At 25.1% G+C, this 26,747-nt stretch overlaps 2 protein-coding genes across 2 annotated transcripts in view; one reads left to right on the plus strand and one right to left on the minus strand.

Annotated features, from left to right (window-relative positions):
- Positions 1 to 632: 632 nt before the first annotated feature.
- LOC117175801 (ubiquitin-related modifier 1) lies at positions 633 to 26,409 on the minus strand. The gene is made up of 5 exons (XM_033365550.1): positions 26,225 to 26,409; positions 25,954 to 26,021; positions 25,804 to 25,885; positions 19,573 to 19,621; positions 633 to 2,707 (listed from the first exon to the last, which is right to left on the minus strand). The coding sequence occupies exons 1-5, from the start codon at positions 26,266 to 26,268 to the stop codon at positions 2,639 to 2,641; spliced, it is 312 nt and encodes a 103-aa protein (XP_033221441.1). The 5' UTR covers positions 26,269 to 26,409; the 3' UTR covers positions 633 to 2,638.
- The window catches only part of LOC117175800 (probable serine/threonine-protein kinase kinX), a 52,737-nt gene continuing 51,647 nt past the window's right edge, over positions 25,658 to 26,747 (plus strand). Inside the window, exon 1 of the mRNA XM_033365548.1 lies at positions 25,658 to 25,968. The gene's annotated coding sequence lies outside the window, so the exon portion shown is untranslated. The remainder of the gene's footprint in view (positions 25,969 to 26,747) is intronic.

The raw sequence follows: 26,747 nt of genomic DNA on the forward strand, positions 1-26,747 counted from the left end.
GAACTTGTGGGAAGAAATTTTAATTTTAATTCAATATTAACAAGGAATCTTTGGTAAATAATTAATTTTAAACCTTAGTATATTTTCGTTAAAAATTAATTGACATCCATTACTTTTTTGCATTAACAATGTTCTAATCACTTTGAGATACCCAATAGTTCATGTATCAGTTGGCGCTGTTGTCAAAGAGGTGCCCATACAGGCGTATTTTAAACGGAAAAAAGACAAATCTACAAAAATAAAGGTTTAGTTTGTCATAATTTTAAAAAGTTTTTTTTTTAATTACGAACTTTCACAGAAAATAATGATATTTTAAGATTTGCCAAAACTACTTGTAGTTTTTCATATTTTTGCTTTAAAAAAGCATGAATTTCTACAAATAGTTATAAATAAATACAATTCCCTATCGATAAATAGGATAATTTATGATTTCATAATGAAGGTTTAGTTTTTGATATTTTTTAAGCAAAAATCTACCTCTTCGAAATGAAGGTTTAATTTTTCATAAGCGTTAACATTTTTATGTGAAAAATTATTAATTTCTAAAAAGTTTAATAAATATGCAATTGCACATTACATATTTGTATGAAAAATTATAAAAAGTTTTCGTACAAATTCATAAAAATTGTTTCCATCAGGGAATGCAAAGGGCTTTTCAATAAATAATTAATTCCAAACAACCCTCCCTAATGTTACTATAAACATCTTTTTTTTGCAATTCTATAACACAATTTGACTTTTTTGAATTGGTATTTTTAAAGATTTTTTCAACATTTACTAAAAAATATCCTGTTTCTGTTCTTTAAAATTCGGTTTTTGATAATCTTGGTAACGCTTTCAAGTAATTTAAAAAAATATGTAAAAACTGTTTCGCCTTTCATTCAGAAAAACTGGTTTTTAAATTATGAGACGGGCGACTGGATAAGGATTATTTGAGTTTTCCGCCGTCAAAGACAAAAATAAAAAAAAATAAAAATAAATAATGGCCATATACTTCCATCGCTTTGGCTAGATATTATATCAAGTAACATTAAAAAAAAATTATTTTTGGTCCTTATCCGGTTGTCAGTCTTATATTTTTATAAAACTCTTTAATCTCCGAGCAAACATTTTTCGAAATTTTAGCATATTATTAAATACAATCCATATATTTGACAGAACAGAAAAAGTCTCTACTATAGTTTCGTTTTTTTTTTAATAATATATTTTTTAATTTATGGGATGGAAAATTGGGTAAGGAGCATTTTTTCCCTTCTATTGCACAAAATAATTTTCCTACGGTTATCACATTTTCAATATAGAGATCTTGGGGAACACATGGTTCTATACTTCTATGAAAATTTCACATTTGAAAACTTCTAGCTAAAAATTTGTTTGTTCGTCCTGTGAAAAAATATCAATGCACAAAATTAAAGGTCTTAACAATTTCTTAGTTATTAAGACTTTGAAGTTTCTACGAAATTCCACGAATTTTCCTGGTTTTCCAGAACTTTTACAGATTTTCCAGATCTTATAGCAACCCTGTTACAAGTCCTACTTGAATTATTCACTAATTAATTTAAGGATTTAAACCACTGTAAAATTTTTAAAAAATTGATTTTTTTGCTGAAAATGTATTTTTGGGTTTTCAAAATAATATACCAAAAGACGGAGGGCGAAAAAAATGTTTTTTGAACTGGCCGGAATCTTAACTCGAACACATCCTCACTAATCAATCTGAAATTTTAAAAATACATTCAAAATTGCTTTCTCCAGCGACGTACGTAGAATTTTCTTTATAATGCATACTTTTTTTTAATAAAAAATTTTGTAACCATTTTTTCATGAAATATTAAACTTTTTTTCAAAAGTGCACCATGTCGCGAAAATCAATCGAAAAAAAAATCCTATGTACGCCTGTTGCTGTTGTTCAATAGAATCTGAAAAAAATTGGATTTTTGATCCAGATCAAAAATTTAGATTTCCGGCCGTGGACACCTTAAAAAAAGCGCCGATGGAAAAATGCTGCGCAGCCGCCATTTTGTCATGAACAAATAAAAAATTATATTCTCTGTATTTTATTATTAGTATTTTAAATCCCATTTTACAAAATATCGACTGATCTCTTTATTGATAAAAAAAAATTCCCGAAATGTGCCTATTTTTTCGTGCTCTACAGTGGTTTAACCCCTTAAGATTCTCTCATGAATTTAATACTCTAATATTTTAATTATATTATCAGAGCGAATTGATAACGGAGAACGGCAGTTTGAAAAAGTAACAGCACTTCTTCATCACTATAAGTTATACGACTTAACTAATCGAGTGCTCAAAATTTTTGAGCGAAGATGAAAAGCCGGATAAGAGAGTATGAAGAAGGGGTACTCATTGGACACCCCATAAAAAACATAATGTAGGTCTGCACGTACGTTTATCGGCGTTCATATTCTTGCTGGGTTGTTTATTTCTGCACTAGATTTTATGACGGCCTCCAAACGAAAGTATCTCAGCAGGGGTGCTGCTGCTGCTGCTGCTGCTGCTGCTGCTGCTGCTGCTGCTGCTGCTGCTGCTGCTGCTGCTGCTGCTGCTGCTGCTGGCTCAAAAGTAACGATGAGCTTGCTCTCTATTGCCTATTCTTTTGCCGAGCGCTCAAGAAACTTTAACCACCGTGCAACGTCGAGATGAAAAGCACAGTGTCATTCCGCTGCAGCTTATATTCACCCTGGCCCTGAAAAATAATACAATCCGCAGTGTATCATTTCTGAAATATTAGACTTCTTCAAAGACTTGCAGCAACTTCCTGCCATAATGTTTTGATTTTTACATTCCCATCCTTTATGAGTCAAAAATTTTGGGACCATTTTTTTTAACCCTTAACTGGCACTGTGGGTAAAAAGTACCCCAAAAAAGTTTTGAACTGAAAATAAGCGTACTAAATTCGATAAAATGGACCGTGTGGCGACATCTACCAGTAGTTGACATCACTAACTAAAAGTAAAGTCGGTTAGTATTGAGCGGCAAATGTCAACATACGATGGGTAGTCGCTCAAAATAGACTCAAAAAATTGTGGGGGTATTAATTACCCCGTGTCTCATCAATGAACCAAAAGTGATTCTTTCTCAACAACTTTTGCTAGTTAATTTTGTGATTTTTGATAAAGTGCCAACGTAAGTTTATCATCTAAAGTGAAATAAATTTTTTTTGTATTCATTATTTCGTAGTTCCTTGTTTTTTTAGATGGCAGAAAGCCTGAATTGGCCTGTTGCTCATGCAGGCGCCCAATGTGCTATAAGCACCGCACCAGTATCTGCAGCGACTGTGCAGGTCAAGACTGAACTTGCTGGGTTACAAAACTTTTATTTATGTTTCTTTTTACTCTTTTACTTCATTTATAACTATTTTAGCGCACTTAAATAAATATAAATTATTTTGAATTTTTTAAGTGAAAAAACTGACTTTTTGCTAGTTTTTTTCCAACCATTTTTTTATTATTTTAATATAAATAAATAGCTATTAAACCAATTTGACCTTCAGAAATATACCCTGAAATACACTGGATAATTTTGTTGTGTAAAAATATTCGATACCAGCCGCGAAAAACTCATTTGAACGCGTTAGGGTATTAATTACCCAGTGTGCCAGTTACGTATATTGGTACTAACAGTGCCAGTTAGGGGTTAATTTTATATAGGGATATTCGCAGCACTCAGACAAACAATTTGTCCTAAATTTTTTTCGAAAAAAAGAAAATGATCAAAGTTCGAGCATTTATAAAATTGTAAAAATCAATTAAAAATCAAAATTTTAAGCCAAACAATGCACGATATGAACGAAAAACAAAGAAACGCACGATATGGACGAAAAACAAAGAAAAATAAAAAATTCCACTTTGTGGTCAAAATATGCAAGATACGAAAAAAGATAAATAAAACAAAATTTTGATCCAAAAAAAGATGTACAAATTTGTTGATAAACACTTTTTTATAAGAAGCGCAGTTTTTGTATTGTTCGTAAAAAATAACATTGAAATACAAAAAATTTAAGTTTCTCAAAAACGACACAAGTTAAAAAAAAAATATTTAACAAAAATTGTGCAACTAAAACATATCTACACATTTTTTATAAATCACTTTTTTATAAAGAGCGTAGTTTTGGTTTTATTCATAAGAATAACTATTGGTAGTACTCGGACAGACAAATAATTTATCCTAATGACTTTTTCGAAAAAAAATTATCAGAATTATAGCATTTATAAAATTTAAATAATCAATTGAAAATGAAAATTTTGAGTCAAACAACACACGACATGAAAAAATTTAAGAAAAGAAAACATTGTTTTTTGAAAGCCCTATAAGATGATCACAAAAACTTTTTGCATTTTATTGAAAAATCAAAAATTTACATTTTGATTGCACAAAAAATAATTAAAATTTCTATTTTGTAGTCATAATATGGATGATACGAAAAAAGATGAATGCACCAAAATTGTTAACCCCAAAAACATCTACAAATTTACAACAATTGTTTACCCGAATGAGAAAAAAAATATTATGAATCACTTTTTGATAGGACGCGTAATTTTGGTTTTAATCATAAAAGTAACATTAAAAATAAGAATGAAACATTTGTGGATAAAAGACAAAGGGTACAAAAACAAATTGATAGAAAAAAGTTGTTCACGCAGAAAAGAGGTACAAATTTATAATAATTTATTACATTCTCATCATTTATAATTGAGAAAGTATTAGAATTGTCCGAAATTATACACCACAAAGTTCAAATTTTAAACCAAACGACGCAAAAAATGAACAAAAGACTCAAAGAGAAATTATAGATTTTGAAAAGTCCTACAAAATGTCTGAACCATTTTCCAATAGGAATCGTAATTTTCTTTTTAATGATCGCAAGTAATATGGGGAAAATCGAAAATTCGAATATTTTATCAAAAGACGCGAGATACGTAAAAAATCTAAAAGAAGACTTGTAGGATATTTTTATTTATCAATAAAATTTTAAATGAAAACAAAAATCCTATTCTTAGCTATAAATACTGCGAACTAAAAGAGATCTTTCTGATAAAATTTTATTCAAGCATACCAAATACAAAGAATAAATATGCGAGCGCGAATCGCGAAATTCGTTTTCATAAATTGTTTAAACAATATATTATAAATTTGAGCAATATTCTGATAGAATATATTTAGAAAGTCGTAGTTTTTTCAGAATTTTTTCAACTCATTATCAAATTTTCATTTAGCTCAAGGCAATAATCAATTAAATTCAACAGAAGTAATTGTTTGAAAAATTTATTAATATCTATAACTATATTCTCTTAAAAGAATGCTAAAAGGTTGCATGTTTTTCTTCAATTTTCCACTTTTTATCCATTTTACATTTATAGTGAGATAGTAATGATTTGAAGTTAAAACAAATTATTGTTTAAACAATGTACTTATTATTTTCAATAATAGTCTTTTTAAATAAGGCTAGAAAGTTGCGGTTTTCAAATTTCCAAATTTCCACATTTTTGTCTAGTTTTCACTTAGAGTATTGTAATATTTAATCAAATTTATCAAAAATAATTATTTGAATAATTCACTTTTAACAATGTTCTCTTAAAATATATGTAGAAAATGACGGGTTTTCCGAATTTTTTAAACTCATTTTAAACTTTTCATGTAGATCAAAACAATAATCAATTAAATTGAACGGAAATATTTATTTAGACAATTTATTAGCATCTATAATAATATTCTCTCAAAATTATACACTTTTTGGCAACTTTTCATTTAGAACTTAAAGCATAGTAAAAATTAATAAAATTTAACTAAAATAATTGTCAAAACAAATTATCATTGTTTATAACTATCTTTTCATCAATAATTTTTTGAAAGTTGTGGTTTTTCTGAAATTGCTTACTTTGCTTTTCCTTTTAGTTATAAACAAATAATCAGTAAACAATATAATGTAGATAATTTTTATATAGATAAATATTAATGTCATTTGTGCCGAATTAAACAGATATGTGACACAACCAAATACCTATATTATCGACCTAACTTTATCAGTTCACTGAATATTTTTTTAAACCCAAGAACTTTTTTTGTAAATAAAATATCAAACTGAAACTTTGGAAAATGAATTAAAGTATAATAAAGTACGTTTAGGTACTTCATTTGGGTAGGAACTTCGCTGAAAATTATTTCATCTTTTTTCTGAACCTCGACATTTTTTGAACGTTCGAACTTTTTTATACATAAAATATCGAACTTGAGGAAATGCAAGAGCCGAAAGAAAACTACGTTAAAGTACAAAGTTTAGTAATAAAACATGTGAAAAAAAAATATTTCAACTAAATCTTATCTTATCCGGTTCATTCTAAACGAAGCGGTTGCATTTTTTATAAAAAAGACGAGTTTTTAACTAAACAAAATAACAATTTTTCAACAAAAAATATATACGTGACATTTTAAAACAGAGTTATTGAAAAAGTCTACTATAAAAATTAACTATTTGACTTAAGGTCTTTTTAGAGAACCACCTGATTCCTGGCGACTTAGCAGACTCTTTATATTGACCTGCGTTTAAGCTCGAGCTCGAGCTTGATGCTCGCCGGGTCGAGGTGGTGCTTAACCATAAGCTACTGTATGACGTTACCTAATAAACAACGGAATTTCATTCTAATATGAAATTAACCAGACCAAGAATTGTAACACACTTTTAAAACTTTTTTTAAGTATGAAAATAGTTACTAATTTCTTTAACTCAAAAAAACACAAGTTTTAATGACAAGTAGAATCCGCGCATATTTGTCCAAAATCGCCGTTTTCGATTTAAAAATTTCGTTTTCTTATTTAGAGTGGGTATCTTGACAAAAAATTGCATATTTTTAGACATTTTTCAGTAAAATAGGTGCTGACAATTAAGGTAAAAAATGAAAATAGCCGCATATAAATATAATGCAGTATAAATTGTATAGATCAAATTGCAATAAATAATGTACACTAGCCTAGCCTCCGGTTGAGCAACACATCGCCCCTATGAGCATCGAGCTCGAGCTCGAGCGCAAGAAAATAGGAAGGGTCATCTAAGCTGCCAGATATCAGGTTGTAACCCGAGAAGGCCCATTTATTTTACTACCAAGTGAATTTTACATTACTATGTTAAAAACACAAATAATTATAATGAAACAGTTACTAAAAATATTTTTCTGCAATAACTCTTTAATAGTCAATCATTAATTAATCGTTGATACCAAAGGTATTCAACATTATGTCTAAGGATTATTGTAAGGATTGTAAATTGTACTTCCCGTATTTAGTTTCAAAAGTTTTTTAGAAAAATTAAGTGGCGAGGGCGATCATATGTTGAAATAAATAAATTGCAATATATCTAATATAATTGTATTCATTTTTACATAACACCATAAATTACACAAATATTAATTTGTTTAAACATAATAAGATATCACAAGATATAAAATTACACATAGAAAAACTTTATGTTAAATGCGTTTTATTGGTCCTTCTAGAAAGAGGTGATTTGATATTCACAACCGGGAAAATACCGGAAATTTGATGGCCGAAATATAGTATACACCCTGTAGAGGGATTACAGGGTATTTTAAGAATGACTTTTTCCTGACCTGAGACTCTGATGACTTAAAACAATTATTATTCATACTTCTACAAAATGTATAAATTCATTTAAGCATCACTGATTTAAATAGACACGCAGTGCTAAAAACGCGAGATGAGAATAAAAATGATAAATACTTAATCCACAGTGATCGTGTCTTGGCATGCAAAAGAGGAAGTTTAAGATAAAAAGAACTAGAATTTTCAAAGAGAAAGGCAGGGAAGAAGAGAGGGTTGTAGCTTCATGAAACGAGCTTCGCGAAATGTGAGTTAGTATCATAATAATGGCTGAGCCTATCATCCTTCCCTACCGAATTTCTCCCTTTTTATTACCCTTTTGTACCCTCACCTCGCTCTCAGAGGAGTGCGGCTTGTACATTTACAAATTTAAAATGATAATTTTCTTGTGGGAGTGGCAAACGGAGGCCATTTGCGCCCTTTCACCGAGACTGCCTGGCCGACGGGGAGGATGGAAGTCGGTTTTCCTTATTTTTCACCCTTCTGTGCACCGATATTATGCCGTTTGCAAAAAATGGCCATGGGTATTCGGGCACCGAGCATTTGTCAGACGTCACGCCCAGCTCTATATCCTATACTGCTTGATCTGAACGTACAACCCCTATCCAGAATATTCTTTACAGTATCAGATATTCTATTTTTATCAAATTTATATATAATATCGTCTCTTTGCATATGTGAAATTTAGGGACCGGATGCAGTAAGGAGTTATCCATAAACTAGGTTACTAATTTTTTTATATTTATCCCCCCCCCCCCCATTAATAAAGCCTTTAGCTATAAACGAATTTCACGTTTATTTTGCTTTCTTTCGCGTTCCTAATCAGTTTTTCTACGGTTAGTAGAATTTTCTACCACAAATAAAAAAACCAAAGGGTTTTATTTTCAACAAAACAATCAAATTTGTAACAAAATAGATAAATTTTTAACGCAAGCAAACAAGATAAATTCTAATGATCTAATATGCCTTATTTCATGTATAACTGAACTGAATTTCCAAAAATTAATGTTCTAAACAAGTTTTGAAAACAAGGAGAGCTCGTCACAATCCAACCGAAAAAAATTTATGTGCAGTTATTCGATCCAGCCGCTCAACTTTCAATCCAAAAGGATGAAGAAAACAGTTACATTTTCGACTAAAAAAGTTCATTCAACAAAATAGTTGAATTTAAAAAATACAAAACAGATGAATTTTCAACAAGAATGTAATTTTTAATCAAAACAGATGAATTTCAACAAAATAGTTGAAGTTTCAACTAAAAAATATAAGTTTTCAAGCAAAAATGGAATGGTCGTATTTTCAGATTAAACTATTCATTTTGAACAAAGAAAAACGAATTTCAACTGAAAAACACGGGATTTTAATAAAATGGTTCAATCTTCAACGAAAATGATGATTTTCCACAAAAAAAAACAGTTTCATTTTCTGCTAAAAAAAAAACAAATTTTCAACAAAATACACGAATTTTTCACGAAACATTTAAAATGAGCAGTTGAATTTTAAACCATTAATTTTTTAAAACGATCATTTAATTTTTAACCAAATAGTTTAATTTAAAAAAATGTCAACAAGAAACGGAAGTCACATTTTAAGTTTAAAATAATAATTAATAAACAAAAAGAAAAAGAATTTCCCAATAAATTTAATTTAACCAACCGAAAGGACTTTATAAGTAAATAATTGAATCCACAGCCAAAAATATGAATTTTTGAAAAATAAGATTAATTTTATATGCAAAAAACGATTTTTCAATCAAATACATCAATTTTCCACAAAACAATTGAATTTTCCACCGAAAACTAAATAATTGCATTTTTCCAAAAACACTTGAATTTTATATTAAATAGTTGAATTTTCAGCCAAATATTTGTATAAAAAAAAAAAAGAAAAGTTTTCAACCAAAAATGAAATAGTTCAATTTTCCATTGAAAACATTAATTTTCAACAAAGAAGAAACAAATTTATTACCAGTTAAATTGAACAAAAAAAGACCAGTTCTTAAGCAAATAGTTACATTTAAAGCCAAAAAGTTGAATGTTCAAAGAAGAAAACTTATTTTCAATAAAAAAGACGAATTTTCAACACAATAGATAAATTTCCTACAAAACAGTTGAATTTTCAATTAAAAATATACATTTTCAACCAATAATGCAATATTTTTACCAAATATTTCATTTTTCAAATAGATAGTTTAATTTTTAACCACATACTTGAATTTATACCAAAATAGTTCAATTTTCACAAAAATATGAGTTTTAACTAAATAGTTGAATTTTCAATTCAAAATATACATTTTCAACCAATAATGAAATAGTTATATTTTCAGTTGAAAAAATTGTTTAAATTTTCCACTGTAAGAACTATTTTTCAACTAAAATTATGAATCCTTACAAAAAATTTATTTTGAACAGAGTAGTTTAACTTTCAACCAGGTAAAAAAAATTCAATCAGGCAGTTGAATTATCAAACAATGCTTAACAAAAAGTATTAGTTGAATTTTTAACTAAAAAATATAAATTTTCAACTTTAAATGTAATGGTTCAATTTTCAGTTTAAAAAAAGTTAATTCTCAATAAAAAAAAGAAACGAATTTTCAACAAAATAATTAGATTATCAATCAAATAGTAGAACTTCCAACCGTAATAAAAATGTAAACAAAGACACAAGAAAAAGGGGAAATTTCTTCAAAACAGAAGAAAACAGATATTCTTCTCTATTTTTTAAACTAGTGCTAACTTTTTTGAAAAAATCGATTTAAATCCAATTTTCATTTTAACTCGTGCTCTGTTCGACAGTTTTCGTAATTTTTAATGCATTTATTAGGGAATGCCTTTTAAGGTGTCCTTCAATTGATAGAGTAACAGGAATTAAAAAATGTCATTTTGAAAAATTATTAATTTGTTTTATAAAAGGAAATTTTTAACAAAATAAAAAAGATCGTATTCTCAACAAAATAGTACAATTTTTAAGGAAAAAAGATGCATATGAAACAAAAAATACAATAGTAGACTTTAAAACCAAAAAGAATTACCTTCAAACCAAAAATAGTTGGATTTTCTATTGAGTTCTATTATTTCAGTTCCTTTTCATACTCCGTAACTTAAACTTCTTTCGAATAAGACTTTTTCCGAATCAGTATGGCTTTCGAATTTTGAATTCTGAACATTATTCTTCAAAAATAATTCCTGATGAATAAACGGCTTCAGATATAAATTTAAAAAATGTTGGTACAATGCGTAAACCAAATGCGTATAATTGCTTCACATCAGTTTTAAATATGCACCTTTTTTATCTTGCATGGTTTCCACATTCGTGATTTCAAAAGTACATGAAACCAATCCGGCACTATCCATGCCAAGAAACAGTATTATAAATTTTACATCTAGGTTTTTAAAACAATTTTGTATGACAGTGCGTATACCAAAAATCAGGTCAAACTAGTTTTAACTAGTTGAAACGCAAAAATACCGGGAGCATTTGTCAAAACTAGTTTTAACTAGTCAAAACGTGAAGAAAACAAGAGCTTTTGTTAAAATCCGAAAAACAATTTTAATACATTCTGATTTCGTGTTTTAACTGAAAATAAATATCAGTTAAAACTAGATTTACCTCGATATTCGCCCAATCGTGCTCTTGAAAGAACTAGTTTTACCTGAAATATTCAGTGACTTGTCGCTAAAGTTCTTAAATGCCCAAGAATTTATGTTGAACAAATGAGCTGGAAAATATGCTCAGCATTTAAGCCCGAACAGATCATTTACAGAGCATTTAACAGAATTTAAAACATTTATTGTTGAGAAAAATATATAAATCCTAATTACTACATATATTTTTACAGAAATATTCTAGAGTAAAATAAACATATACTTTTTTAAAGTACAGAGTTCCTACTGGTCAGGTAATTTCAGAAAGTCAGGGAATGTCAGGGAAAACCTGATAGAGATAGGGAATTTTCGGAAAACTAGAGTTAATTTGATTATTATGGTCAAAAATGGAAAATATTTAGTTGAAAGTCAATCACTTTTAGTTGAGGATTCAAACTATTTTTGTGCAATTTCATCTTTTTTGCTTGAAATAAACTATTTTTAGTATCAAATTAAAATCCGTTTTGGTTGAAATATCAAATAATACGTTTTTCGTTGAGAATTCATACTTTTTTTATTGAAAATTCAACTACTTTGTTGGAAGTGAAACTACTTTGATAGAAATTAATTTATTTGGTTCATGATTAATCATTTCAGTTGAAAATTTTTTTTCAGGGTGGCCGTTTTAAACGACGAAATAAATTCCCGGTTTTTTCCCGGTTCGCAAATATTTTTCACAGTCAATAAAATTAAAAAAATGGAACATTAAAGCTAAAAAATTTTCCACTTGAGGTAATAAAAACTTAACTGCAAATGAAAGCACTAAAAGTGGAACTGTTAAATTTTGAAGTTTTAAAATTGAAAGTTTTTAATTACAACATTTTGTATTCAAATTGCTCAATAAAAAAATATAAATCCACGTTATCATTTTCAATGCTCTAAATTAAAAAAACAATCAATTAACTTTAAAATTTTCAAAATTACATCATTTCAAGCTAGAAACATTAAATATTGAAAATTTGAAAAAATTTTAACTGACCACTTCTTAAATTAGAAATTCAATTGTTTTCCTTTTAAATAGTTTAAAAATCCTTGGAAAGCTTCAAAATTTTATTTCAAAATCTTGCGAAATCTAGAAGTTGTTTTAAATTTGTTTTAAACTTAAAATTATTTTAGAAATTTTTCAGAACTTTTAATTATCTCTCATAATTAATTGAATTTTTTCTACGATTTTCATAAAATCCTGCAAATTTGAGAAAATTTCTTTACAATTTGAATATATAAATAAAAATTGAACATTTATTATTTGTAGGCGAAATTTGAGTAATTTTAAGAGATATATGGAAGTTCTGAAAAGATTTAAACTTATGTCAAACTTGAAATAATAGCCAAATATAAATCAAAATGTAGATTTTCGCATATTTTAAACTAACAAAAAATAGATTCTTTTTAAGAATTGTGAAAGGCATTAAAAGAATAAAAACATGTTCTTAAGATTCTTAGGAAAATTAAAAATAATTTTTCATTTTGAAAACATTTTTCATTTTGAAAAATTATTTAAAGAGAATATGTAAAAAGTTTTTCGAAGATTTTAAAAAAATTTTCTAAAAAGATTCTAGAAAATTTTAAGAAAACTTTCTAAAATTTGCATGATAATTTTTAATCTTTATAAAACTCCTAAATAACTCTTAAAATTACTGAATTTTTTCCTACAAATGTTCATCTGTAAACATCAAAATTTAAAAATTTCACATATAAATTAAACGTTTTTTAAATGCAAAAATTAAAATTGTAACGTTCAAAGTTTAAAGGCTCTTCAAAATTTTAACGATTCCAGGTTTTGTATGTCAAACAATTCAGTTAAAGATTCATTACTTTTAAATATTTGGTTTCAATTTACTTGCCTTAAATAAAAACTCGAATATTGCTAAATATTAAATAATTATTTTTTTAATTAAAAAATTTCACATTGAATGGGTTAAAAATGGAATATTTTCGACTGAAACAATATTTAAACAATTTCTCAGTCCTTTAATTAAGTATATATTATTATGAAGTTATTTTTAAGTTGAAAATAGTTTATAAACTTTCAGTCATACGTTCACATTTATTTAATGACTAAGGCTTTCAAATTGAAACCCTTTAAGTTTTAACGTTAAAATCTGAAAACTTTTAACTGATTGAAAATAGTTTTTTCAAATCAATTATTGTTCACTTTTTAATACTTAAAGAACAGATAAATAAAAAAATGTATTTATTCATTAAATAAAAATGTTTTTTATTCAAAATTTTCAACATCAAAGGCTTTTATTTTTTGCTTCTTCAAGTCTTTAAGAAAGCATTCAAAAATTCTTTAAATTAAAAATGTAAGTTTTAAAATAAAAATTTAAAATGGAAAATTTTTTAAGTAAACAAATTTTGTATTACGCATTGTAAGCTAAATAATAGCATAATTGAAAAACATAACAATTCAACTAATTACTTAAAAACTGTTGAAATCAAACGCAGACTCAATTTTCTTCTAATAATTTGTAAAAATCCCGGTAAAAAAAATTCACTATCATTTCCCGGTTTTTCCCGATCTAAAAAAATTTCCGGTTTTCCCGGTACAGCGGCAACCCTGCTTTTCTTTGTTTGAAATTTAACTGTTTTAACAGCAAATTTAACCCGTCCATGTTTAGTTCAAAATTTATATTAAGTTAAAAATTGAAATATTTTATTTAAGTTCCTGTATTTGATTGGAAATTCAAATTTATGGGAGAATATATAAGCTTCTTGATGACTAACTCCTCTTTTTGGTTTAAATTCCTTTAAAAATTCAAATATTTTATTGAAAATTGATCTTTTTGGTTTAAAATTAGTTTATTCTTATATAAAATTAATTTTTTTACACTGGGAATGTGACTGTTCCATTTTTAGTAGAAAATCTATCATTTTTTGATCGAAATTTAATATCCTTGTTTGAAAATTTTACAATTTCGTTCAAAAATTACGTTTTTTTAAAGGAAAATTAGGTTTCTTACTGAAAATTTAATTATTCTATTTTTCGTAGAACACCCTACTTTTTTTGTTAAAAGCGTACCCTCATTAGTTAAAACTTTATCTTTTTGGTTTAAAATTAATTTCTGTAGTTTTTTCTTTGGTTGAAAAAATATATTTAGTTAAAAATTCGCTTTTTCTACAGAAAATTCATCTTTTGGGTGGAACAATTCCACTATTCGATCAAAAATTCTTTTTTTTTTTTTTAATTAATTACTGGGAGATCAAAAATTCATTTCTTTGGCCGAAAATTCGTTTCTTTTTAATGGAAAATTCATTTTTATAACTGAAACTGTAACTTCCATTTTCGCTTAAAAATTTATATTTTTAGTTGAAAATTTATTAATTTTGCTGAAAACTATTTTTTTTCTTTAAATTTTAATTTCCTAACCACAAATTAAACTATTATTATTTCGTTTTTTTTTATTTAACATTTATTTTTCTAATATTTGAATTATTCTAATTATGGTTGAAAATTGATCATATATAGATGAAAATCCATGTACTTTGTATAAAATGAGTCTTTTTTTATAGAAAATTAATCTTTTGGGTTGTAAATTCAACTATTTGGTTAAAAATTCATATTTTTATTTGAAAACTAAACTAAAAAGTGTTTAAAATGTAGTTGGAAACAAAAATTTGGTTGCTGTAATATTTTTAATTTCAGGAACACTCAATCAGGCACTGTTTAATACGAATAATATTTTTTCTATTACTTTCACTTCTTTTACTTTTTAAATTAAGCGCCCTTTCCAATTTAAAGCGGTACATTTTTCCGAGAAATTTAAAGAATATTTTAAATCCTAATTCAAAATGCTTATAAATTCTCTTTAAATTCTCAAAGCACATAAAGGACAACTATTTGGTACAAAATTAAACTGCTTTGTAGAAGATTATTTTTATTTCTTCAATTAAATATTAATTCTGCGCAATAACAATGTTACTACATCACTTTTGGTTAAAAATTGACCTTTTTTATTTTAAAAATTAAACTATTTAGTTAGAAAAATTTAGAAAAAATAGTATATAAACTAAAAATTAATCAAATAAAATTTGGCTTCAACATATTCGATTTAAAGTACTCAGTTTAAAATTCATGTAATTTATTAAAAATTCGTGTTTTTTACTAGAAAATTAATCTTCTTCGTTGAAAATTCAACTATTCGGATAAAGGTCTATGTATTTATTAGAAAATTCATTTTTTTTCGTTTGAAAATAGGACTTCATCATTTGAAAATAGCGTATTTAGGGTAATTTTAGTCGAAATTATCATTGAATGTTTGACCAAGAAGATGATTTTGCAACCAAGAGACCAAAACGCAGTGAAATTAATTAATGTTTCATTAATAAATAATTAATCAGTGAAATTAACATATCAAATTTTTAGTAAAAAATGTATGTTCAACCAATAAAATGGATTTTTAACTAAAATAAAGGAATTTCAACTAGAATAATAAATATATATTCAGTTTAAAAAAAATTCATTCAAAAAATAAACCAATTTTTAACAAAATAGTTCAATTATCAGCACAAGAAAAGTTCCAACTTAAAAGATGGATTTTCAGCTAAAATGATTAATATTTAACTGGAAGACTTGATTTTTTAATCGAAAAGAAGAAATTTTAAACAAGTTGATTAACTTAGAAAGAAAAAGATAATTTTATACCAAAAAATTGACTTTTTAAAATAAAACACGTGGATTTTTAACGAAATAGTTGAATTTTTAATTAAAAAAGACAAATTTTCATCCAAAGTGGTGAATTTTGAGGTAGAAAATATCCAATTCTCAATAGAAAATAGAACAGTTAAATTTTCAACTGGAATAGTTGAATTTTCAATTAAAAAGACCAATTTTCATCCAAAGTGTTGATTTTTGAACTAGAAAAGATTAATTTTCAACTGAAAAAAATGGAACAAATGAATTTTCAAGAAAGGGATTTAATTGACAATCAAACTGATTAGCTTTAAAAATAAATAATAATAATAAATAATAATAAATAATGTAAAACCATTTGAATTTTAAAAAATTTTTAAATGAAAAATATCAATTTTTAATCAACAAAAAAATAGTCAAATTTTCTGTTAAACATCCCATTCTTAACCAAGAAAAAAAAGGATTTTCAGCAAAATATTTAAATTTATTTTTATGAAAGTAGTTTTAATTTCAACCCGGAATGAATTTTCAATCAAAAAAATATAATTAAAAATAACAAAAGAGTTTAACTTTTAACCAAGTATTTGAATTTTTAATTAAAAAAAAAAAGAATTAGCTACAAACAATGTAACACAATTTTCTATTATAATTCAGAAATATTTCTTTTGAAAATACTTTAAACCTAAAAACTAGTTAAAGTACTTTCTTTGTCTAAAATTTGAAAGAGAATTCTGACTTGGAACAGGGATTTTTTTAACGCCTTCCTTCTAAATCTAAATTTCACAAGATTTTAAATAAATTCTTTATGATTTAAATTTCTCTTCTTCAACATTTCAATCATTTTACTTTTAATACTTCCTATCATGAATTTCCTTGAAATAAATTTCTTTCCAAAGCAGAATGGCTTTGCTATTTTTATTTTTTGTTTATTTTACAAGTGAATAAAATTCTGGCTTTAGATATTAAATAAAAATATGTTGGTACAATGCTTGAACCAAGTGCTTATAATTGTTTCACATCGGTTTCAAATGTGCACCTCTTTTATCTTGCATGGATTCCACATTCGTGATTTCAAAAGTACATGAAACCAATCCGGCACTTTCCATGCCAAAAAACAGTATTATCAATTCTTAATTAAGATATTTGTAAGCTTCTAAGGCTTCACAATATTTCCTGTTTCAACTCAAAATTATGATTATTCTCGAAAATTCACTGTTCCGCGTCAGAATCATAATTCATTTGACCAATTTTGGAAAATTTTCTGTTCTAAGACAGAAGAATAATTCTTCTCGAAAATTTCTTGTACCAGATCGAGAAAAAAAAAGTTCGGATCCATTTTAATTAATGAAAGATAAACTGGAATTTAAAGTACTCAGGGTGGAATTCTTAAATTTTAAACTTTTAAAGTTGAAATTTAACATTCTTGCAATTCAAAAAAGTTGTATTCAAATAGTCAATAACTCACACCTATAAAATAAAAGTACCAACAGTTTTCAATTGAACATTTTGAAATAAAATGCATAAAAACTGACAAAGTTAGAATTTTTAACCTTTATCAATTGTAGAGTTCAAATATTCAGATTCTTTTCAAAAAATATAAATCCATATTATAATTTTTGATGCTCTAAATTTAAAAATCAATCAATTTACAATTTTTAATAATTATAGCATTTTAACCAATTTTAAGATTTCTACAGATTTCGAATTTTTTCAAACGTAAAATTATTATTAAAAGTTTTAAATAAATTCTAAATATCTTTTAAAATGATTTGAATGTCAAATAATTTTTAAAATAAGAACAAACATTTTTAATTTTCCTAGCAATCTTAAGAAAATGTTTTTATTCTTTTGAAATCATTTCAAGTTTCAAATTAATTTTTAATATTTTCAAAAGCTCTGATTATCATAAATAAGTAGAATTGTTCTAAAATAAATAAGTGTTCGGTTGTTAATTATAAATCAAAATTCAACAATTTCACTTACATTTTTTTACCAGTTTAATTTTTAACGCTGAATTTTGGAAATTCCTAAATATTAGTAAAAATGTTGTTTATCCAAAATTTCCAATTTCAAACGCTTTTAATTTTCAATTGTTTCAGTCATTAAATTTTACACTAAAAAAATATCATCTTCCAAAAAAAGTGCGATAGTTAAACTTTTAGTTAAAAAAATTCATTTTTAACAACAAAAGAAACGGATTTTCAAGAAAATAGTTAAATATTTTCAACTAAAATGATGAATCTTTAACTAGAATAGTTCAATTTTTAACAACTAAAAATATTAACCTTAAAAATAAATTATCAATCAAAATTTAAATAATTAAATTTTAGGTTATAAAAATGACTTTCCACAGAAAAAAAATAACTTTCAACAAAAAAATTTAAATTTCAAAAAAATAGTTACATTTTCAAACAAAGTGATGAATATCAATTAAAATTGTAAATATTTAACTAGAATAATTGATTTTTTGACCACAAAGATAAATTTTCAACCAAGGAGATTAACTACTGCCAAAAAAATATGCATTATCAACTTAAGAGCAAATGAATATAATAATTATAATATAATAATAAATATCATTTTTAAAATGGATGTTCAACCAAAGAGATGAATTTTTTTCTAAAATTATTAAATATTTCACTGGAATAACAGATACATTTTTAGTTTGAAAAGCCAAATCATTTTGTACTCAAAAAAAAAGAAAGAAATTTTGAACAAAATGTTTCAATTTTCGACAAGAAAATTCCTTTTAATCCAAAGAAAAAACAAGTTTTTGATCAAATATCTTATATTTCTACCAAATAAATGAATTTTTAAATTAAAATGATGAATTTTCAACCAGAAAAATTAATGTTCAACAACAAAAGAGATTAACTTTCAACCAAGTAATTTTATTTCCAACCTATAAGATGAAGTTTGAGCTTAAATTACAAATTTTTAACTGTAATACTTGAATTTTTAACAGAAAAATTTTTTTTAAAACAAGAAGATTAAATTTCAAGGAAAAAGATCATTTTCTACAAAAAAAAATCGACCCTTACCCAAATATATGAATTTTCAATGAAATAGTTGAATCTTTAAATAAAAAAGTTGAATGTTCAATTAAAAAAGATCAATTTTCAACCAAACTGACAAATTTTCAACTAAAAAATGATACATTTTCAAATGGAATAGTTCAATTTTATACCAAAAATATTAATTTTCAAACCGCAATGATTAATTTTCTACAAAAACGGCGAATTTTTCACATAAGTACATAATTTTCAAACAAATAGTTTAATTTCTAAATAATTAAAAAAATAAAAGTTCAATACTAAATTTTGAATTAATTAGAGTAAACTGAGATAATCTAAAAAATTTGCGACTAATTTTTGTCGCAAAAATTGTCTGCTTGCTTAAAATTCCCTCCATATACGAAACGCTGGAATTTAGAAAAATTCAATTCACACCAAACATCAGAAAAAAAATAAATAACAATTTTTTTTTAATACGTTTTTGTATTTCTGTTACTCTATCAATCGAAGGGCACTCCAAAGCGCGTTTCCTGAAAATTTAATTGAAAAAAAAACCCTATTCGAAGACAGAATTATATGCATTAAAACATTTTATATTGCAAACATAAACGAAAAACAAAAACTGAGTACAAAAAATTATTCTTACCAGTAATTCCCAGTCTGCATCGTTCACCAACACCAAAATTCCGGGTCTTCTGAAATTTTATTAAAAAATTAATTTTACTAAAAGAAGAGGGTGAAAAAAAATGTTAAATATCGGGAAGCTTATAATTTTAATTGTTAAAAATAAATAAAATTTTTATAATAGAAAAGAAAAAGACATTTTCAGTTCTCGGATACATTTCAAAAATAAAAATAGTGTAAATAGTGTCACAATTTTATATAAAAGTGTCAAAATAATGTCATAAGATTTTTCAAGTCAAGCTAATGAAATATTAATTTTATTTCTAAAACAAAAATTTCCAGTTTTCTAGCCTAATATTTTAAAAATATTAAAAATTAACTTCAATGTTTATTTAAATTTTTATTCTTTAGTCTATAAATTACCACATGGTTAAACCTTTTTATTATTTGGCTAAAAATTGAATTATATTGTTAAAAATTCAATAATTTTGTTAAAAAGCCATACTGTTGGTAGCAAAGCCAACTGTTTTGTAAAAATGCGTTTTTTTTTTGCTTGAAAATTAAAGAATTTACTTTTTTTTTCTTTCTGAACTAAAAATTTGTTTTTAAGTAAAAATTCAGCTCTTTCTATAGAAATTTAATTTTTTTGTTGAAAAAAATTATTATTTTGTCTACCAATAACTCTATTAGGTTAAAAATTACCATTTTTGTTAAAAATTCAACTGTCTTGTAGAAAACTCGTATTTTCGGCTCGAATATCCAACACTTTTATAGAATTTTCAGGTAAAAAATTTAATAAAAAATAACAAATTTTCAATTTTCAGCCTGAGAGAGGAATTTGAAGTAATTTAATTTTCAATTTAAAAAATCAATTTTCAGGCAAAAATGGAATTTTAGTTATATTTTTACATAAACAAAGAATTTTTTGATAAAAAAATTCAATTTCGACGAATTAGTTAAACTTTTAACCAGCGAGATGAATTTTCTATACAAGTGATGAATCTTGAACAGGAATTAATTAAATTTTTAATTTAAAAAAATTCATTTGCAACCAAAAAAACAAATTTTCAATCAAACATTTCAATTATCAACACAAGAGATGAATCTTCAAACAAAACAATTAATTCTTAACAAAGTAGTTCATCCTTTACAAGAGTACATCGTGAATTTTCAATTTGAAAAAAAAATAATAATTTTCAGCCAAAAATGGGATAGTTACATTTTCAACTTGAGAAAATAAATTTTTTAACAAAAAAAATTAGCTTTTAACCAAGTAATTAAACTTCTAACCAACGACATGAATTTTAAACCAAAATAATTTATCTTCAACTGGAATAGTTAAATTTTCAATGAAAAAAATAAATTTTTAGCCAAAAAGATGAATTTTTAACTAAAATGATGAATTTAAGAACATTATTCCATACCATAATCTTAATATTGTAACATTTTCATCATAGAATCGTTTATTAATGAAATAAAACAATTTAAAGTTCAAGTTAAAAAGTTTCAAATTTCTTATCCTTGACAGTTAAAGCTCTTATACAAATTCCGTGATTTTTGCAACATTTTTTTCTTCAAAATCCGTGACTATCGCAGTGTGGAATAATTCAGTCAAACCTATTTTGTCTTTAGGAAAATAAAAATTTCAAAACCATGAGCAAAATTCAAAGAATTTTCCAGGTTTTTTCAATTTAAAAAATTCAAAGACTGCTCTGTGAAACATTCATATTTTCGAATCGAAAATTCAACTATTTGGTTGACATTTTTTATATTTTGTTAAAAATTTGTATTTTTTGTATGGAAAATTCAATTCCTTGTTTAAAAGTTGAACCACTTTCTCAAAAATTCCTTTCATCAATTGAAGAATTCTCTTTTGATTGTTAAATCCATCTTTTTTATCATAAACACAAAATTTTTTATAGAAATATATACAAAAATTTTTATTTAGATATATACAAAATATAAAAAACATTACATATTTCGTTGAAAATTTAAATCTTTAGGTTGAAAAATCTACTCGTTGGTTAAAAGTTGAAATACTGTCTTAAAAGATCTTTTTTTTGGTTGAATATTGATATATTTTAGATGATTTTTTTGTTTTAAATTGAAAATTAACCTTTCAACGGAAAAATTAACTGATTGGTTGAAAATTAACTTTTAAGTGAAAAAAGTTATCTCGATTTAAAATTGAACAAATTTCTTAAAAATTTATTTTTTTGGTTAAAGATTCATATAGTTTATTTAAAAGTTTTTTGTATTAAAAATTAATTTTTTTAATTAAAATTAAACTGTTTGTTAAAAATTCAACTATTTATTTATTCGGCAAAAGATTTGAACTGTTTTGCAAAAAATTCTTTTTTGTATTAAACTGTTTGCTTTAACATCAACTGTGTTTTATTTAAAATGAAAATATTTTCTTAGCTAAATATATATTATCAACTAGTACACTTTTTATTGAAAAATCAACTTTTTAGGTTCAGAATGAAAATACTTTCTTGAAATAGCATTTTTTTTTTTGTTAAAGATGCATATATTTTAGATGAAAATTGCTTTTTGTACGGTTATAAATTAATTTTTTTTAACTAAAAATTTAGATCTCTCGTTAAAAATTCAACTGACAGATTAAAAGGTAACCTTTAGGACGAAAATTGAATTTGTTGGTTGAAAGTGGTACTAAATTTATAAAAGTACTTTTTTTATTGAAGATTCATATATTTTAATTGAAATTTTGTTTTTATGTTTCGTTAAAAATTGAATTGTTTTGTTATATAAATAAATAAGTAATAAAATGATTATCATAAATTTATTTATATATAATTAACTTTGTAGTGGAAAATTTAACTCGCTTGTTGAAAGCAGAACTAATTCCTTAAAAATTTTTTTTGTTTAAGAATAACATTAGCTAACTTTAGTAGAAAATTGATTTTTCTTTCCTAAACACAAAATCTAACTATTTTGTTTAAAATTCAACTGATTAGTTGTACATTAACTTTTTTATTTAAAACTCATATTGTGGGGTTAAAAATTTAATTGTTTTATACAAAAATTTATCTTTTGAACTTGAAACATCCACTATTTGGAATAAAATTTAAATATTAGTTAAAAAATTAAACTGTTTCATAAAAAAAATTTTTTTTATTAAAAATTAATTCTACTCAATACAAATTCAACTAGGAAGATTTTTGGTGTAGTTACATTGTCAGTTAAAAAAAGTTAGTAAAAAAACATTTATTTAACATTCAATTTTTTACATAAATAAATTAATTCTCAACTAAAAAAGATGAATGTTCAAGAAAATGTAAAAGTTCAATATTCAGTTTCAAAAATTAATCTTTAACAGAAAAGATTATTTTTCAAGAAAATCGTTAACGAGTCAAACAACTTTAAACAATAGATAAATATTCTACAAAAAAAGACGAGCTTAATAAAAATTCTTGAATTTTTAACTAATAAAAAAATTTTTTTTTATGAATAGTTAAATATTCAGTTAACATATTAATTATAAAAAAAAAGGTAAATTTACAACCACTTTTAAATAATACGAATAAAATTCTACCAAAAAACTGAATTTTCAACAAAAAAGATACATTTTTTAACCAAAAATGGAACAGTTTGCTGTGATTAATGTATAATAATCTAAAAAAGAGATACGAAAAATAACCGTAACAAGAACTAACTAGAAACTGTGCACGAAGAGTAAAATAAACAAATGATAAAAAGGAAATTGCCCTGATTAAATGCTGTGTTTTACTTCATTGCTTAAATCCCATAATATAGTACAAGAAGAATGATTTTCTATCGAAAAGCCAAATTTTCAACTAAAAAAGAAAAAACATTTTTTAAGCAAAGAAAAAACAAGTTTGAAACAAAGTAGAGAATTTTTCACCAAAGTAGATGAGTTTTAAAACAATAAGAATAATAAAAAAAGATAAATTTTCAAGTCAAAGGAAAAATAATTCGAAAAGAGTGTAATTTTCAACAACGAAAAACTCTTTTTTGACCAAAAAAATTCATTTTTAACAATGAGATTTATTTTTAACAATATGGTTTATATTTCAACTAAAAGAGATAACTTTTCAAACTATAATGGAACAGTTACATTTTCAGTTAATTACGTTAAAAAAAAAAAGATTTTCCTCAAAATAGTTAAATGTATTATTTCAACCAAATAATTGTATTTTTAACCAAAAAGGTAAATTCTAAAAAATGTATTACTTATTGATATTTCAACCAAAAACAATTAAAAATTAGAAACCGTTGAATGTAACTAAAAAGGAAGAACTTTCCAGAAATTATTTAATTTTTCAAATAATAATTATCTATTTTTAACCAAAAATAAAACTAATTTTTCAGTTGAGAAAAAAATTAATTTAAAAAAAAGCATTTTCAACAAAAAAAGACTAATTTTTAACAAAATACTGGTTTTGTTTTTAACGAAAGAAAAAACTTTTAATTTTAAAAAAGGTTAGATTTTCAACGAAATATTAATATTTAACCAAAAAGATGAATTTTTAACAAAACACTTGAATTTTCAACTAAAAAATATTAATTTTCAACTGAAAAGAATTAATTTTCAACAACAAAAATGAACAGTTTAAAGCATTCATTAAAAAAAAAAGAAATTTCAACAAAATCAGTATATTTTCAAACATTTTCAAACAATACGAATATTATTGTACAAAAAAGACTAAATTTTAACAAAATACTTGCATTTTTAACGAAAGAAGCAAACTTTTGTATTAACTTTAAAACCAAACAGAAGAATCTGCAATCAATCAAATAAATTTAAACAAAAGTAATTCAACTTTCAACAACAGAAAAAATAGAACCGTTCAATAGTCAGTTTAAAAAATTATTATTAAAAGAAAAAGAATTTTCAACAAAAACGGACCATTTTCGAACATTTTCAAAAAATTCGAATATTATTCTACCAACAAAAAATGAATTTTTTAAAAATATTTATAATTTCAACTAAAAAATTTAATTTTTCATATTAAAAGAAGGTTCGATTTTCAACAAAAATATTAATTTTTAAACAAACAGATTAATTTTCAACTCTGTGGTTGATAATTTAACTAAAATAAATAACTTCACACGCAAACAGATGATTCTGCAATCAATGAAATAAATTTTTAAAAATTAATTCAACTTTCAAACACGCAGTTGAATTTTTAACAAAAAACTTGAATTTTCAACTAAAATATACGAATTTTTAACAGAAAAATATAAAATAGTTCAATATTCAGTTAAAAGATTATTATAAAAAAAAAAGAATTTTCAACAAAAACTGTTAATTTTCAAATATTTTCAAACAATTAGAATATTATTCCACCAAAAAAAAGACGAATTTTTTCTAAATACTTGTAATTTCAACTAAAAACATTATATTTTTTATATTAAAAAAAGGTTCAAGTTGCAAGAACAAAAAAATTATCTTTTCAAAAAAAATATTAATTTTTAACCAAACCGATCAATTTTCAACTATATGGTTGATAATTCAACTAAAAAAGATGACTTTAGAACCAAACAGAAGAATCTGCAATCAATCAAATAAATTTAAACAAAAGTAATTCAACCACGCAGTTAAATTTTTAACAATACGATTATTATTCTACCAAAAAAGACGATTTTTTAACAAAACACTTGAATTTTCAACTAAAAAATATAAATTTTCAACTTTAAAAAATTGTATTTTCAACAGAAAAAAATGAACAGTTTAAAATATTAATTTTTTAAAAAATCAACAAAACCGGTAAATTTTCAAATAATACGAATATTATTCTACCAAAAAAATACGAATTTTTAATAAAATATTGATCATTTCAACTAAAAACATTAACTTTTTTATATTTAAAAACAGGTTAAATTATCAACAAAAAAAATGATCTTTTCACCAAAAATATTAATTTTTGGCCAACAAAATTAATTTTAACTATATGGTATCAAAAACGATTGATTTCAATCAAAAAAATTTAATTTTCGCGGAACATTAACTAGAACAGTTAGCGCTACCTAGCGGCTCTTACCTTTTGCAATCTTTCCAGACACTGAAGGAAGTCAGAGAAAATTGCTGAATTTGCAGGAAAAATTGCACATCGCGCGTTTTAATCACCGACGTGTATTTTTAATCTCAGGCATAAAAGATTATCTTTTATCTAAAATTTACCTTCCGCGACTATTAAACGTAAGCCCCTCCAAAAAAGTATTTTTCGCCCCTAAAAAAATTTAAATAGGTGAAAACTTGCAAACTTACACTGTATCGCCTTGGAGAAAAAGCTCCGGTCTCTCCTTCAGGAGGTTATCTTTTATCCAGATCAGTAAACGTTTCAAAGTCCCTGCCGAGTAATAAAAATTATAAAAAAAACTCAAGAAAGAAATCCGTGAGGAGAAAATATTGACTTACATTCCTCGCCAGCAGGTAACTCAACTTCGTACTTTTTCGTCTTATCAAACAGCAATTCAGCCCCACCCCTGAAAATCGTGTATGATTTATGACCACGTACTTACAGAAAAAAGAATCTTTTTTCGTCATATTTTTCAAGTGGTAAACATAAAATATTAAACAATACTAAATTAATAGTATTAATCCAAATTTGGGTTGAGTTATGTATTATTTTATTGGGGTAATTCGGAAAAAATATGCAGAGTGAGGTTAGGATGCCGCGTGGATTTACCCGAATTCGATAGTCAGTGAAAGTGTTGCCTCGCTTGAAGACATTTCTTCGCAATAATATCTCCGTTGTCGTGTTTATCTGATCGATGGTGCAATTGTCGATTTTAGGCGCACAGAATTGGTAAACAAACACAGGCTTTTTTCATTTGTTAACGAATAAATAAAATACTCTTTGTAAATACCGGGTTCCGTGTTCTCTCTGTTCTGTGGAAGACCGGTGTCTTGTTCCGCGTTCCTCCAGTTTCAGTACGTCACTGAAATTCTTTGAGAAAAATACATATTTGATCAATAAAAGTAGACAATTTAAAAACTGAAAATGTTCGAATTTCTTTTTTTCGGATCATTTACCATTTTAGGTTTCACGCGAGTTAAGTTTGGAGTTGTTTTTCAATTATTGACTTTTAGTCAAAATATGTCGTTAATGCGCCGGTTTCCGCCCCATTTTGTGGTAACTTGAGGCCATTGATCCAAACAATGCCGGCCATTTTCAATATAATAATCTGTAATAATTATCAAGAATTATG

This window comes from Belonocnema kinseyi, chromosome 7 (assembly GCF_010883055.1).
Source record: "Belonocnema kinseyi isolate 2016_QV_RU_SX_M_011 chromosome 7, B_treatae_v1, whole genome shotgun sequence".
In the NCBI taxonomy this organism is placed as follows: Eukaryota; Metazoa; Arthropoda; class Insecta; order Hymenoptera; family Cynipidae; genus Belonocnema; species Belonocnema kinseyi.